Genomic DNA, 16021 nt, shown 5'->3' on the forward strand with positions numbered 1-16021 from the left:
ACCTATAGGACACAATTATTCAGTTCAGCCTTTCTCATAATATCCATTCTTATATCTTTAAATTCTTAAAAAAGGTCAGCATCTCTTCTAATATGACTTGAAGGAGAAAAAAAGGCATAGCTATAAAAACATCTGCAGAAAAATTAAAGTTCCTAAAACATACCTCCTCTGTTTCCATTCTCTTCATCCTATGAAAGAAAAAGCAAATATCAATAAAGTCTGGTTGCACCACTGAAGTTCAACTGAAACTTTTAGTTTACTTTAAATCAAAAGATTTCCTTGAGGCTTTTTTTTTTGCATTAAATGAAAACATAACACTTTGTGGACTTATATGTCTTTCAAAAAAATGTCACCAAAACTCATATATTCATTCATTCAACATGAACTGATATATCAATTTGTTAAAACACTGAATTTGGTATTCTAAAGATGTCCAAAAATAAGAGATTAACAATAAACTATAGGTAGTGCCCATTTGTAGACCACCTTAAAACAGTTCTTAAATATCTTACAGTGGACCGCTCACACATTCACTGTCCTGATTTTAAAAAGCACTGTTAACTTCATCAATTTGGAGACTGGTGGAAATCATCTGATGAGGAGATAAAGGCAGTGAGGAATAAAAAGCTTCCCTGCCCTGAAATACCATATGTAAGCTACACCAGGAGGGAAAACTGGCAAGCTACCTGCTTCTCAATGCCACTTCCAACACTCCCCTGATCACTTAAATTCAGCAGATTCTCCCATCTTCGAAGATCTTCCCCTTTCCATGTACCATCCTATCCAGTCCCTGGAGCCTGTCACCTACCCCTCCAGAAGTCAAGCAGTCTCTCTTCTTTCTGAAGTTCAGTACCTAGATTCCCAAGAATTTATTAAAAGTGCAGTTAAAATGACATTCTAAAATCATGATGTTTAAACAATATATCATGTGTAACTAAAGTAGATTAAATTTAAAAAATGTAACAAAAAAATTTCCAGAGATTACAGAGCTGGAAAGCACTTTAGAGGCCACTGAGTTCAAACCCCTTCTTTTACAGATGAGGAAACTGAGTCTGAGAAAGGGTAAGTAACATGATCAAAATCATACAGCTAGTTAAGTGTCTAAGATACGAATGGAACTCAGATCCTCCTGATTGCAGGTCCAGTGCTCACTCAAAGCATTTAAAATAATTAAAGTTCCTGAATACCTTTTACCACTTCTAAATGATCTGACTACTGAGTTAAAAATTTTTTTCTGAAATTTACTGTAAAATTGTATAGATTTTGACCAGTTTGTACTATTTATAGTTATATCATTTAAGTAAATAAGTTTTATTTCAGTTTTTTTTAAAGGCATCTAAGAGCAGGGATTCCAACAGAGAGAAAGACTGAACTTGAGAAAGAAGAATTACATGGGGACCAGAGATAATTGGCACAAGAATCTTCACAGAGTGATATCTGGATACAGTACGCTGAATTCTGGTAATAGAGAAATGATCTAGAAATGGCAGAGGAGGGCAACGTGTATTATAAAAATAACAGTAACAACAACAATTATCACTGTCACTCATGTAGCACTTTAAGATTTGCAAAATATCTGACAAATATTAGCTCATTTGATCCTAACAACCTGGGATGTTACAGATAGTTGTTATGTGACTTACCCAGGGTCATTTAACTTAGCAAGTGTCTGAGGCCATATCTGAAACTCAGACTTTCCTAATTCTAGGCCCAATACTCTATCCACTACACCAACTAACTGTTCTAACTTAAATCTATAACTCCTCCTCCTTCTCAGACCAGCATCCTGGAAAGGATGGCCTGGGATGAGCCAAGGTTCTGTAAGGGCCAGAAAACATAAAGAACAGGAGAAGAGGTCTAAGATGAAGTTCACTGACAAGAGGGTGATAATTCTAATGGGATACCACGGAAGTAGATACTATGGTGATTCATTTAGACAGCAGGGATGTATGTGTTATTGGGATTGGGAAAGTAAGCAGTGGGGCTTTGGTATCAATTTGGATGAATATGTAGTACCTTCTGACTGACGCTGCCAGCTTAAAGAATCATTCTAATGGCAAAGTTACGTGTCAGTCCTTTTAAGGACTGGGCCAGATGTTAGCAGCCTTTCCTTGTTGATGTCCTAGAAACAAGAGGGTCCTGGGTTAAATGGGGATTTTTTTTGTTGAAGTATTAAGAAGTAGGTTATCAGAGTGAAGCTATGGTCTTGGGTTTGGTCCAATCTATCAAGAGGCATTACCCCAGCCTAGTAATAAAAGAGCTGAGCTGTAGCATTCGGGCAGTAGTAGCACAAATTAGAATGTAGGGGAGAGTGTAATGGAACTGATCACAGTACAACAGCTGACTTAAGCCAACTATTCAAGTCAAGCCATCTGTTAAGTGGCCGCAAGATAAATGAGATCTTATTATTTATGTTTTGAATTTTTTTCTAAAAAACAGCTTAGAAAAAAATGAACCTAATTTCATGAACTAAAGACCTAAATTAAATTTCCCTGCCATGCATTCTATGTTCCAACCAAGCCAGACTTCTTGTTTACTCTTTCCCACAAACAACTGGCCCTTTCCTGCCTCTATGACTCTGATAATGCTTTTTTCCTCCGTGCGTAAAATGCCCCTTCCCTTAACATGTAAAATCTCTACTTTAAAAGCCATTGAAATCTGAATCAAAGGGCACTTTCTCCAGGAAAGCTTCCCTGATTCCAAGCTGGGAATGATTTTTTCTCATTTGGACTTCGTAAGACACTGGGTTCACACCGCTGATGTACTCACCTGGTATTCATTCATTGACTAACATTATTTCTGTGTGTCACAACCTTCATACTATCTAAACAGTACTCCTCTAAATTCTTCAGGGCATCGGTTTTGTCTTATCTAAACTCTGCATTGTTCCACCCACCCCAGCATAGGATTTTAGAAAGGAGACACAATAAATGGTGAACTAAATATTAACTTGACTATTGTAAAACTTGTTTGGTCAGAGCCCCTGTAATCACTGAACATGGGGCTGCAACTTCCATAGGGCAATTTCCTAGAGTAATAATGTTTCTTTCTTTTTTCATTTTGGTGACATTTTTAAAGATATTACCTATACATATACAGACATAAACATACATATATATATATATACTATAGATATTAGATAAAATATTTTATTAAGTTCATCTGCTTACTACATTTAAAAAAGTATACTAGATTAACGCCTTCTAAAAGTACAAAATGGAAGTCAACAGCTCTAAATCCCAATCCCAAATCAAAGATACTTTACAAGCTGATCCCAGAAGTGTTAAGGATCCCTATAGATGATACAGCAATTTTAGGATCAGCTATCATCTCACAACTCTTAGAAGAAAGTACAATTGCAGTCACCTAAGACTTTTCCAAAGTGCGTTTCATACTCCCAATGCAGATTCCCTTAAGAACCAGTCAACAAAGCATAAATTATAAAGAACCTGTACTGAAAAAAAAAAATCACAAGTAAAGGTATCAGTGCACTCTCTAAAGTCAGTTTCCACACTATTGCAAGTCACTATTAGTAAAGCCCGGGGGAATTATTAACCAAAGCACACCAGTGGCTATCACCCACTTTAGTGAGGAACTATCTTTTGGATTTAACAAGCTACTCCAGAGCTTCTGGATGATCTAGAGGTGACTTCCAGTTCTTGAAGACCATGATAATGGCCGGGTAAAACCCTGGCAAGTAGATACTATAACACCCTGGAAAAAATTCAAATGTGGCCCCAGTGACAAGTCACATTTTCTGGCTGAGCATCAGGCTGGCTAAGTAAAGAAATGCTCATCATTAGGTTTTGCCACTACATGACACACACTTTGGCCACCACGTTCTTATATTACAGCTCAAAAAATTAACATTTTCTGATTCAAATGTTTTAATTTCATTACAACTATTTTCCTACCAACTCCAAGATGGTTAGGAATAATGGAAATTAAATAGTAGAAAAGGAAGATCAAGATACAGGGGGTCCTGAAGGAGAAAGATATTAGAAAATCCAGTAAAATCCTTGATAGAAGGATAAAAGCTCACTTATGAACAGAGCTGCATCCAAATATTTAAGCTTTATTATACATACTTTACTGTATAACATTTTAGAAGTACTTGACAGTTTTGTTACTGATAAAAAATTCATATATAAATAAAATTTAAAATGTAGAAACAGACTATAATGAAAGTAAAAACAAATGAGAGAGAAAGTAAACAGAGAAAAGGTGAAGAGGTGAAGTTACTTTTTTTTTTTTTTAATGCATACACCCAATTCTAGTTACTTCTCTCTTACCTTACAGGAAAAATGAACAGCAGACTCTGGGGGGTAAACAATAAAATGTCTTAATGTAAAACCAAAGCCTTGAGATGTTCTCTTCAACAAAACCGTTTTCGGACCCGGCCAAGAAAATGTTTCATCTTCAGATGGTGATACTGCTTCACTTTGCTCTTTTCCATCTTTATTTTTTGTTACCTAAAATGACAATAAAGAAAAACTTTGTTTTACTACTATAGTTTTAAAAATCACAACTGAGTTATACCCAGATCCTTTCACCTAAAAATAATCAGCAATGCAATGGAACACTACTGTAAGAAAATTTCTACAAGTTCTTGTATATCACCAAATGTCAGATGACAGCTGATTAAAGTATAAAGACAATACTGTACTCAGATGTAATTTATAAATAACTACACATTCATTGCTGATACATTGTAACAAAATATGTAGATGTTCAAAATCAACTCCTTTCCCTTTTTGCTAAGATCAACAAATAAAAACTTAATCAACCAGGTAACACATCCTATCAATTAAGTCATTAGTACATGGCCTACCTACTGTAAAAAGAAAATAAAGAACTGATCCAAATTATAATGGCCACATAATATAAATCCCCAAGAATCGCAAAGGAAAAAGTTCTTCCTCTGTACAATGTAGAGTTTTAAATAAGAGCTAACTAACTAACATCGTTAACATTAAATTTTCTGTTCCTTTTCTATAAAATTTTACTTTTCCTCAAAAGAATAATTTAATATAAATTGCACTTTTTAAAAAAATTCTTAAATTTAAAATATAAAAAAATTACCTACTTCCAATGTAGGAGGATCCTATTAGTGTCCACATTTTAAAAAGTAAATTAAATAACAGATAAATAAAAATAAACCCCTAAAAGATAAGCTAATTTCTATAGATAAATTATTACACATTGAGATTCCTAACATACTGACACATACCTCAGAAATACTTAACTAGATACCAATCATACAAATCAAAAGTTCATTCCTTAAAAAACTAATTTTCTCCTAAGTGTAAAAGCTTTACTTAAAAGCTGCCATTGAAGAAATGAACAGAAGAACTCTGTAAAAGATTATGAGAATATTTTCATTATCTAACATCAAGGGAATTAAGAGCTAGCCAGCAAAATTTATATTTTGACTAATAAAATCAAAGCATACTCGTTGATTAGAAAGTTTTTGTAAATTATCACACACACGTGTGGTTGAAGGGTAGAGAATAAAATATCTCACTGTGTTTACTGTTTGTTACCTATAGAAAAACTGGATTAACTAAGGCACAGAATTTCCCCATGAATATGTTGAAATTATGATTCCTTTAAAGATTTAATAGAAATAAATTGTTTTATGACCTTATTTTTAATCCTGAGGCAGGCATATGTGTTTATGATTATCAAAGAGGACATCTTGCAAAATCCAAAAGGAAGATAAAATTGTAACAGATTATGTTTTCCAGATGTTCATATGCAGATGACAAGGGGCAGGTAGGTGGTGCAGTGGATAGAGCACCAGTGCAGGAGTCAGGAGGCCCTGAGTTCAAATCTCCCCTAAGACACCTGACACTCACTAGCTGCGTGACCTTGGGCAAGTCACTTAACCCCAATTGCCTCATCCTGGGTCATCTCCAATCATCCTGATGAATATCTATCTGGTCACTGGATTCAGATGGCTCTGGAGAAGTGAGGCTGGTGCCCTGCACAGCCCTTCCTCACTCAAAAAAAAAAGTCAAGTACAAGTCATGTCATTATTTCTCTTATGGCATGGTCTTCTTCCACAACGAAGGACGAACACACCCATGTGGGATGACATCATTGTAACCTATTGGACCCCACTGTAGAGTATCCCAAATGAGACCAAAATTATGCCAAAAGGTTTGGCTTAAGTATGTACACACATACACATACAGGATTCTCACTGTCTAGGTTATGATGTATGGGTGACATTAACATACTTACTTTGGACAAATGCTGTGTATGGACATCAAATGGGGCTTATAATAGAAAATAAGAAAACAGGCCATTTGAGAAACTGTATAATCGTATTTGAAATACTGCATTATTTTAATGAGCTCAACTTTCTCCTTTAAGAAAAAGCTCAGAGGGGCGGAGCCAAGATGGCGGAGTAGAAAGACGCACATACACATAGCTCCGAACCCACAACCCACAGATCGGCTACAGGGGAGCAACTCACGGTGAATTCTGCACCCAGAGGCCACAGAATATTGGAGCGAGGGAGATTTCTGTTCCTGAGAGACCTGCAAACCTCTCGCGGGGGGTCCGTCGCGCTGCAGACTAGGCGCCGGGACTGGGAGCAGAGGGCAGCCCTGCCGTGGCCGCGGCACCGAGAGGAAAAGATCCGAGCTGGCTTCAGGGACGGGATCTCCAGCGGCCACGGGATCTCCACCCACAGAGGGACCTGCAAACCTCTCGCAAAAGGTCCATCGCGCTGCGGAGCCCAGCGCAGCCCAGACCTGCTGCGGCCACGGCACCAAGAGAAACAGACCCAAGCAGGCTTCAGGGACGGCATCTCCAGCGGCCGCACAAGTCCCTCCGCCCACAGGTGACAGGGGTCGGTGAGAGTCTCTTTGGCGGGTCAAGAGGGGAGTGGGGTGCTCCCATGATTCGGGCCCCCTCATGAGGTAGAAGCTGAGAGGCGGCTGCAGACAGGGCCTCCCCAAGCAGGCGGGAGCCTGGATCCATTGTGGAAGGTCTGTACATAAACCCCCTGAGGGAACTGAGCCTGAGAGGTGGTCCTGCCCTGACCTGACCACCTGAACTTAATCTCACACTGAATAGCAGCCCTGCCCCCGCCAAAAGCCCTAAGGCTGGAAGCAGCATTTGAATCTCAGACCCCAAACGCTGGCTGGGAGGATCAGGAGGCAAGGTGGGTGTGAGGAGAATATTCAGAGGTCAAGTCACTGGCTGGGGAAAATGCCCAGAAAAGGGAAAAGAAATAAGACTACTGAAGGCTACTTTCTTGGAGAACAGACATTTCCTCCCTTCCTTTCTGATGAGGAAGAACAATGCTTACCATCAGGCAAAGACACAGAAATCAAGGATTCTGTGTCCCAGCCCACCCAATGGGCTCAGGCCATGGAAGAGCTCAAAAAGAATTGTGAAAATCAAGTTAGAGAGGTGGAGGAAAAACTGGGAAGAGAAATGAGAGAGATGAAAGAAAAGCATGAAAAGCAGATCAGCTCCCTGCTAAAGGAGAACCAAAAAAATGTTGAAGAAATTAACACCTTGAAAACTCGCCTAACTCAATTGGCAAAAGAGGTTCAAAAAGCCAATGAGGAGAAGAATGCTTTCAAAAGCAGAATTAGCCAAATGGAAAAGGAGATTCAAAAGCTCACTGAAGAAAATAATTCTTTCAAAACTAGAATGGCACAGATGGACGCTAAGGACTTTGTGAGAAAGCAAGATATCACAGAACATAGCGAGAAGATTGGAAAAATGGAAGATAATGTGAAATATCTCATTGGAAAAACAACTGACCTGGAAAATAGATTCAGGAGAGACAATGTAAAAATTTTGGGACTATCTGAAAACCATGATCAAAAGAAGAGCCTAGACATCATCTTCCATGAAATTATCAAGGAAAACTGCCCTGAGATTCTAGAACCAGAGGGCAAAATAAATATTCAAGGAATCCACAGAACACTGCATGAAAGAGATCCAAAAAGAGAAACTCCTAGGAACATTGTGGCCAAATTCCAGAATTCCCAGGTGAAGGAGAAAATATTGCAAGCAGCTAGAAAGAAACAATTCAAGTATTGTGGAAATACAATCAGGATAACACAAGATCTAGCAGCCTCTACATTAAGGGATTGAAGGGCATGGAATAGGATATTCCAGAAGTCAAAGGAACTAGGACTAAAACCAAGAATCACCTACCCAGCAAAACTGAGTATAATACTTCAGGAGAAAAAATGGTCTTTCAACGAAATAGAGGATTTTCAAATTTTCTTGATGAAAAGACCAGAGCTGAAAAGAAAATTTGACTTTCAAACACAAGAATGAAGAGAACCATGAAAAGGTGAACAGCAAAGAGAAGTCATAAGGGACTTACTAAAGTTGAACTGTTTACATTCCTACATGGAAAGACAATATTTGTAACTCTTGAAACATTTCAGTATCTGGGTACTGGGTGGGAGTACACACACACACATGCATACACGCACACATACATAGAGACAGAGTGCACAGAGTGAATTGAAGAGGATGGGATCATATCTTAAAAAAAAAAATGAAATCAAGCAGTGAGAGAGAAATATTGGGAGGAGAAAGGGAGAAATTGAATGGGGCAAATTATCTCTCATAAAAGAGGCAAGCAAAAGACTCATTAGTGGAGGGATAAAGAGGGGAGGCGAGAGAAAATCATGAGGTCTACTCTCATCACATTCCACTAAAGGAAAGAATAAAATGCACTCATTTTGATAGGAAAACCTATCTCACAATACAGGAGAGTGGGGGACAAGGGCACAAGCAGGGTGGGGGGGAGGATAGAGAGGAGGGCATGGGGAGGAGAATGCAATCCAAGGTAGACACTCATGGGGAGGGAAAGGATCATAAGAGAATAGAAGTAATGGGGGACAGGATAGGATGGAGGGTAATATAGTTAGTCCTATACAACACAACTATTATGGAAATCATTTGCAAAACTACACAGATTTGGCCTATATTGAATTGTTTGCTTTCCAAAGGGAAGGGGTGGAGAGGGAGGGAGCTAAAGAAGTTGGAACTCAAAGTGTTAGGATCAACTGTAATGTTCTTACCACTAGGAAATAAGAAATACAGGTTAAGGGGTAAAGAAAGCTATCTGGCCCTACAGGACAAAAGAGAAGACGGAGACAAGGGCAGAGAGGGAGGATAGAAGAGAGAGCAGATTGATCACAGGGGCAATTAGAATGCTTGGGTCTGGGGGGGGAGGGGATAAAAGGGGAGAAAATTTGTAACCCAAAATGCTGTGAAGAAAAAGCTCATATTTTTTCATACAAATATTCTTTGAGCAAAACTTTCTGAATGCAAGTCACGTAACAAAGACTCTTCTGGTTATCCAACAACTAGAGAGGCAAATGCTTAACATATGAAGGCACTGAGAATAGTGCAGGAAAAGCAATGTAATGGATATTATTAGAAAGATGGCACGCCAGACATATAGAAGCAAGTATGGTATCATTAACAGGATACACACACTTATATGTATATGTGTATGTATATACATGTGTATGTACACATGTACATACACATATACATACACACAGACATAAATAAATATAGAGAGAGGAAATATATATACATATATAATATATGTATATATATTTCCTCTATTTCATCTACAAGCAAAGTTAAATTGAAGGCTGTCAGCACTCTGGATTGGCCCTCACAGAGTATCTCCTGGAAGACTTGGCAAGGAGACCAACTGGGATGAAAAGGTATGAATGAGTTCTTAGGGATGAGACTATGGATTCATCAAAGTAGCAGAGTGCTTTACACATAAAGCAGAGTACTTTATTCACAGGTGCAAAAATTTCTTATTGTATTAATGTAAACATATTACAAATTAGGATACAAATGCCAAGAACAAAGCCATAATAGGGTAAGGAAGAAGGGATTCTTTCTAGTTGTGTACACCAGAAAGGACCTCATAGAGAAGGCAGTACCTAAACTGAGATTTGAGGTAAGAATAGATAACAAAATGTTCAAGTCAAAATACAATGTTAGAGGCAGACAGTGGAGGGATCTGTTGGAGACAAAGGGCTAAGAATGTACAAATGTATACAGAAAAGGAAAGCAAGCACCAGTCAATAATCCAGTTTGGCAGAAGGCTAAAGTGCATTTAGTAAAATAAGTCTAAAAGGTTAGACTTGGACCCAAAGGGTATTAGAGCAAGAAAGATTCCAGGCATCTCTGGATCCCAATGGTGGTCATCTTTGAATGCCAGGCTAATAAGTTCATATGCTGTTGGCAAACAATGGGGCACCACAGAATGTTTCTGAGGAAGGAGATGTTATGCTCAGGAGGTATGTACATCAAGTGCATTATTCACTACTTGATACAGTTCCAAAAATACTCTCAGCAGAAATAAGATAAAGGAAATTATAAGCATAAAGAGAGGAATAGATTTTCTCCACTTTGCCTATTTATTGATGACGTGATGATTTACTGAGAAAATGCTAGGGAATCAGCAAATATACTAATTAGGTCAATAGTTTTAGTACACTTTCAAACTATAAAATAAACTCACAAAAAATTCAAAAGGATATCCCGCAAAATATGCAGTAACAAAAATTAAGGAGTAAAAAAAAAGCTACAACACTCAGCCAACATCATGAATCGGAAAAAGCAGACGAAAAGTGAAAAAACCATAGAATCTTTCTATGGGGATAAGGACCAAAACACAAACACCAAAGAGGTTAGAGCTGAGACTGTACTTCCATCTGAAACCTCAGATGGGACTATGAATTTCTCGCAAGCACAACTAGATTACCTGGAACATCTGAAGAAGGATATAAAAGAAAAACTGGCCAATGATTTTAAAACTATAAAAAAAGAATTCACTGATGAGAACATCACCCTGAAAAAGAAAATTGAAGAAATGGAAAAGGAAGTTCAAAAATTAACTGGAGAGAATAATTCCCTAAAAGGAAGAGCTAATCAAATGGAAAAGGAAACCCAAAACCTAATTGGGAAAATTGATCAGATGGAAAAGGAAACCCAAAACCTAACTGGGAAAATTGGTCAATTGGAAAAAGAAGTACAAAAATTAAATGGAGAAAATAGCTCCTTAAAGGGAAAAATTGGTCAGATGGAAAAGGAGATGGAAAAGCTAACTGAAGAAAACACTACGATGAAGATTAGAATTGGGCAAGTAGAAACTAATGACTCAATGAGGCAACAAGAATCAGTCAAACAAAATCTAAAGAATGAAAAGATAGAAGAAAATGTAAAATATTTAATTGGAAAAACAACTGACCTGGAAAATAGATCCAGGAGAGAAAATCTAAGAATTATTGGCCTGCCAGAAACCCATGATGAAGAAAAGAGTCTGGACAATATCTTCCAGGAAATCATCAAGGAAAACTGTCCAGAAGTACTAGACTCAGAGGGCAAAATAGTCATCGAAAGAATCCACCGTTCCCCTCCCGAAAGGGATCCCAAACTCAAAACCCCAAGAAATATAGTTGCCAAATTCCAGAGCTATCAAGTGAAGGAGAAAATACTACAAGCAGCCAGAAAGAAACAATTCAAATATCAAGGACACACAGTCAGGATCACACAGGACCTTGCAGCTTCTACATTAAAAGATCGAAAGAATTGGAACCCAATATTCCGTAAGGCAAAGGAGTTGGGACTTCAACCAAGGATCAACTACCCAACAAAGTTCAGCATAACATTTCAGGCAAGGAGAAAGTCATTCAAGGAAATAAGGGATTTCCAGAGCTTCCTGACCAAAACACCAGAACTCAATAGACAATTTGATCTTCAAATGCAGGTCTCCAGAGAATCATAAAAAGGTAAACAGAGGGGAAAAAACAAAAACAAAAACTTGCTACTCAGTTAGGGCAAACTGTTTACCTCCCTATAAGGGAAGATGATACCTGTTAATCTTGAGAACTGTGCAGCTATTATGATAAAAGGGATATATGTAGAGGGAACGGGCATAAAGTAAATGATGTCATGTCAAAAATATGATTTAAGTATGAGAAGGGAATGTAATAGGAGGTGTGAAAAGGGGGAAGCGGAAAATGGCAAATTATATCACAGGAAGAAGTACAAAACTATAGTAGAGGGAAGGAGGGGAGGGAGATGAGCATTGTTTGAGAGGTACTCTCATCTGATTTGTTCAAAGGAGGGAACAATAAACTTAAGTAGATAATCCTAACTAGCTCTACAGGTAGTAGGAGGGGAAGGGGGAAGAAAGGGGAGGGTGGCTAAAAGGGAGGAAAGAAGCAATAAGAGTAAAGGGGACTAAAAGGGAGGGGGGCTAAAAGAAGGAGGGGAAGGCTGCAGGAGGAGGGGGAGAAAAGTGAATACTATTGAGGAGGGGAAGGGAGACGGGAGAGCTAAAAGCACAAATGGTGGGAAAGAGGGTGGAGGGAAATACACAGATTGTAATCATAACTGTGAATGTGAATGGGATGAACTCTCCCATAAAACGGAGACGGATAGCAGAATGGATTAAAAGCCATAATCCAACAATATGCTGCTTACAAGAAACACATTTGAAACGGGGGGATACACATAGGATAAAGGTCAAAGGATGGAGCAGAATATATTGTGCTTCAGCTCATGTAAGAAAGGCAGGAGTAGCAATCCTAATCTCAGACAAAGCAAAAGCAGAAATAGATCTAATCAAAAGGGATAAGGATGGAAACTATATCCTGCTAAAAGGCACCATAGACAATGAAGCAATATCATTACTAAACATGTATGCTCCAAGTGGTATAGCATCCAAATTCTTAGAGGAGAGGTTGGGGGAGTTGAAGGAAGAAATTGATAGCAAAACTATACTAGTGGGGGACCTCAACCTCCCCCTCTCTGAACTCGATAAATCTAACCTCAAAATAAACAAGCAAGAGGTTAAGGAGGTAAATAAAACTCTGGATAAGGTAGATATGATAGCTCTTTGGAGAAAATTAAATGGGAATAGAAAGGAATATACTTTTTTCTCAGCGGTACATGGAACATTTACAAAAATTGACCATGTACTAGGACATAAAAATCTCACAATCCAGTGCAGAAAGGTAGAGATAATCAACGCATCCTTTTCAGATCATAATGCATTAAAAATTACATGTAATAAAAGGCCATGGAAAGAGAAACCAAAAATCAATTGGAAACTAAATAATCTAATTCTAAAGAAGGGTTGGGTTAAAGAAGAAATCATAGAAACAATCAACAATTTCATTCGAGAGAATGACAATAGTGAGACAACATACCAAAACTTATGGGATACTGCAAAAGCAGTTATTAGGGGAAGTTTTATATCTCTGAATGCTTACATAAATAAAATAGAGAAAGAGGAGATCAATGACTTAGGCTTGCAGTTGAAAAAGCTAGAAAAAGAACAAATTGAAAATCCCCAAGTAAATACCAAATTAGAAATACTGAAAACCAAAGGAGAGATTAATAAAATTGAAATTAAGAAAACTATTGAATTAATAAATAAAACCAATAGTTGGTTTTATGAAAAAACTAATAAAATTGATAAACCTTTGGTCAATCTGATTAAAAAAAAGAAAGAAGAAAACCAAATTACTAATATTAAAAATGAAAGGGGTGAACTCACCTCCAATGAGGAGGAAATTAAAACAATAATTAGAAACTACTTTGCCCAACTTTATGCCCACAAATTCGATAATCTAAATGAGATGGATGAATATTTTAAAAAATACAAATTGCCCAGATTAACAGAAGAGGAAGTTGAATACTTAAACAACCCCATCTCAGAAAAAGAAATTGAACAAGCCATCAATGAACTCCCTAGGAAAAAATCTCCAGGGCTAGATGGATTCACAAGTGAATTCTATCAAACATTTAAAGAACAGTTAATTCCAATACTACATACACTATTCTTGAAAATTGGGGAAGAAGGAGTCCTCCCAAATTCTTTCTATGATACAAATATGGTTTTGATACCCAAACCAGGAAGAGACAAAACAGAGAAAGAAAATTATAGACCAATTTCCCTAATGAATATAGATGCAAAAATTTTAAATAAGATTCTAGCAAAACGAATACAGCATCTTATCACGAGATTAATACATTATGATCAGGTAGGATTCATACCAGGACTACAGGGCTGGTTCAATATTAGGAAAACTATTAGCATTATCGATCACATCAACAACAAAGCTAACAAAAACCACATGATTATCTCAATAGATGCAGAAAAAGCTTTTGACAAAATACAACATCCATTCCTACTAAAAACACTGGAGAATGTAGGAATAAAGGGAACTTTCCATAAAATAATAAGCAGTATCTATCTAAAACCTTCAGCAAGCATTATATGCAATGGGGATAAGCTAGATGCATTCCCAATAAGATCAGGGGTGAAACAAGGTTGTCCATTATCACCACTATTATTTAATATGGTACTAGAAATGTTAGCCGTAGCAATTAGACAAGATAAAGATATCCAAGGAATTAAAATAGCCAAAGAAGAAACTAAGTTATCACTCTTTGCAGATGATATGATGATTTACCTAGAGAATCCAAGAGATTCAAGTAAAAAATTACTAGAATTAATAAACAACTTTGGCAAAGTTGCAGGGTACAAAATAAACCCACACAAATCTTCTGCATTCCTATATATTAGCAACAAAGTCCAACAGCAAGAGATAGAAAGAGAAATCCCATTTAAAGTTAGGGTAGACAGTATAAAATACTTAGGAGTCTACCTGCCAAAACAAACCCAGGGATTATCTGAACACAATTACAAGACACTTTTTGCACAAATAAAGTCAGATTTAAGTAAATGGAAAAACATTAGTTGCTCATGGGTAGGCTGGGCTAATATAATAAAAATGACAATTCTACCCAAATTAATATACCTATTTAGTGCCATACCAATTAAACTATCAGACAATTACTTTCTAGAGCTGGACAAAATAATATCAAAATTCATTTGGAAAAACAAAAGGTCCAGAATATCAAAGGGACTAATGAAAAGAAATGCTTGGGAAGGTGGCCTAGCGCTACCAGACCTCAAACTGTACTATAAAGCAGCAATTATCAAAACCACTTGGTATTGGCTAAGAAACAGAGAGGTAGACAAGTGGAATAGACTTGGCACTCAAGATGCAGTAGGCAAGGAATATAGCAACCTTCTGTTTGATAAACCCAAGGACCCCAGCTTCTGGGATAAGAACTCATTGTTTGACAAAAATTTCTGGGAAAACTGGATAACAGTGTGGTGGAAATTAGGCATAGACCCATACCTGACACCGTACACAAGAATAAAGTCCAAATGGGTACATGATTTAGGTATAAAGATTGATACCATGAATAAACTGGAGAAGCAAGGAATAGTGTATTTATCAGATCTATGGAGAAGGGAAGAATTCTTTACTAAAGGAGAGATAGAATGCATTATGAAATGCAAAATGGATAACTTTGATTACATTAAACTGAGAAGTTTTTGCACAACCAAACCCAATGCAACCAAAATCCGGAGGGATGTCGTAAATTGGGAAAGAATTTTTACAGCTAAGCTCGGGGATAAAGGCCTCATTTCTAGAATATATAGAGAACTGATCCAAATGTACAATCATACAAGTCATTCCCCAATTGATAAATGGTCAAAGGATATGAACAGGCAATTTTCAGAGGAAGAAATTAAAGCTATCTATAATCATATGAAAAAATGCTCTAAATCACTATTGGTTAGAGAGATGCAAATCAAAACAACTCTGAGGTACCACATCACACCTATAAGATTGGCAAACATGACAGAACAAGAAAAGGATAAATGCTGGAGAGGATGTGGGAAAGTTGGAACACTAATTCATTGTTGGTGGAGCTGCGAGTGCATCCAACCATTCTGGAGAGCAATTTGGAACTATGCCCAAAGGGCTACAAAAATGTGCATACCCTTTGACCCAGCAATATCGCTACTAGGACTATATCCCCAAGAGATCATAAAAATGGGAAAGGGTCCCACATGTACAAAAATATTTATAGCAGCACTCTATGTAGTTGCCAAAAACTGGAAGTCAAGGGGATG

The 16021-nt window shown here is 37.4% G+C and overlaps 1 protein-coding gene across 6 annotated transcripts in view; it reads right to left on the bottom strand.

Annotated features, from left to right (window-relative positions):
* The window catches only part of ARHGAP21 (Rho GTPase activating protein 21), a 154616-nt gene that overhangs the window by 92209 nt on the left and 46386 nt on the right, over nucleotides 1-16021 (bottom strand). For all 6 annotated transcript variants that reach the window (XM_072651738.1, XM_072651736.1, XM_072651737.1 and 3 more), the window contains exons 3-4: nucleotides 4293-4472; nucleotides 164-188 (exon numbers count right to left, since the gene is read on the bottom strand). In XM_072651738.1, the coding sequence (XP_072507839.1) occupies nucleotides 164-188; nucleotides 4293-4472 (205 nt within the window). The remainder of the gene's footprint in view (nucleotides 1-163; nucleotides 189-4292; nucleotides 4473-16021) is intronic.

Source organism: Notamacropus eugenii, chromosome 3, assembly GCF_028372415.1.
Source record: "Notamacropus eugenii isolate mMacEug1 chromosome 3, mMacEug1.pri_v2, whole genome shotgun sequence".
NCBI classification, from domain to species: Eukaryota; Metazoa; Chordata; class Mammalia; order Diprotodontia; family Macropodidae; genus Notamacropus; species Notamacropus eugenii.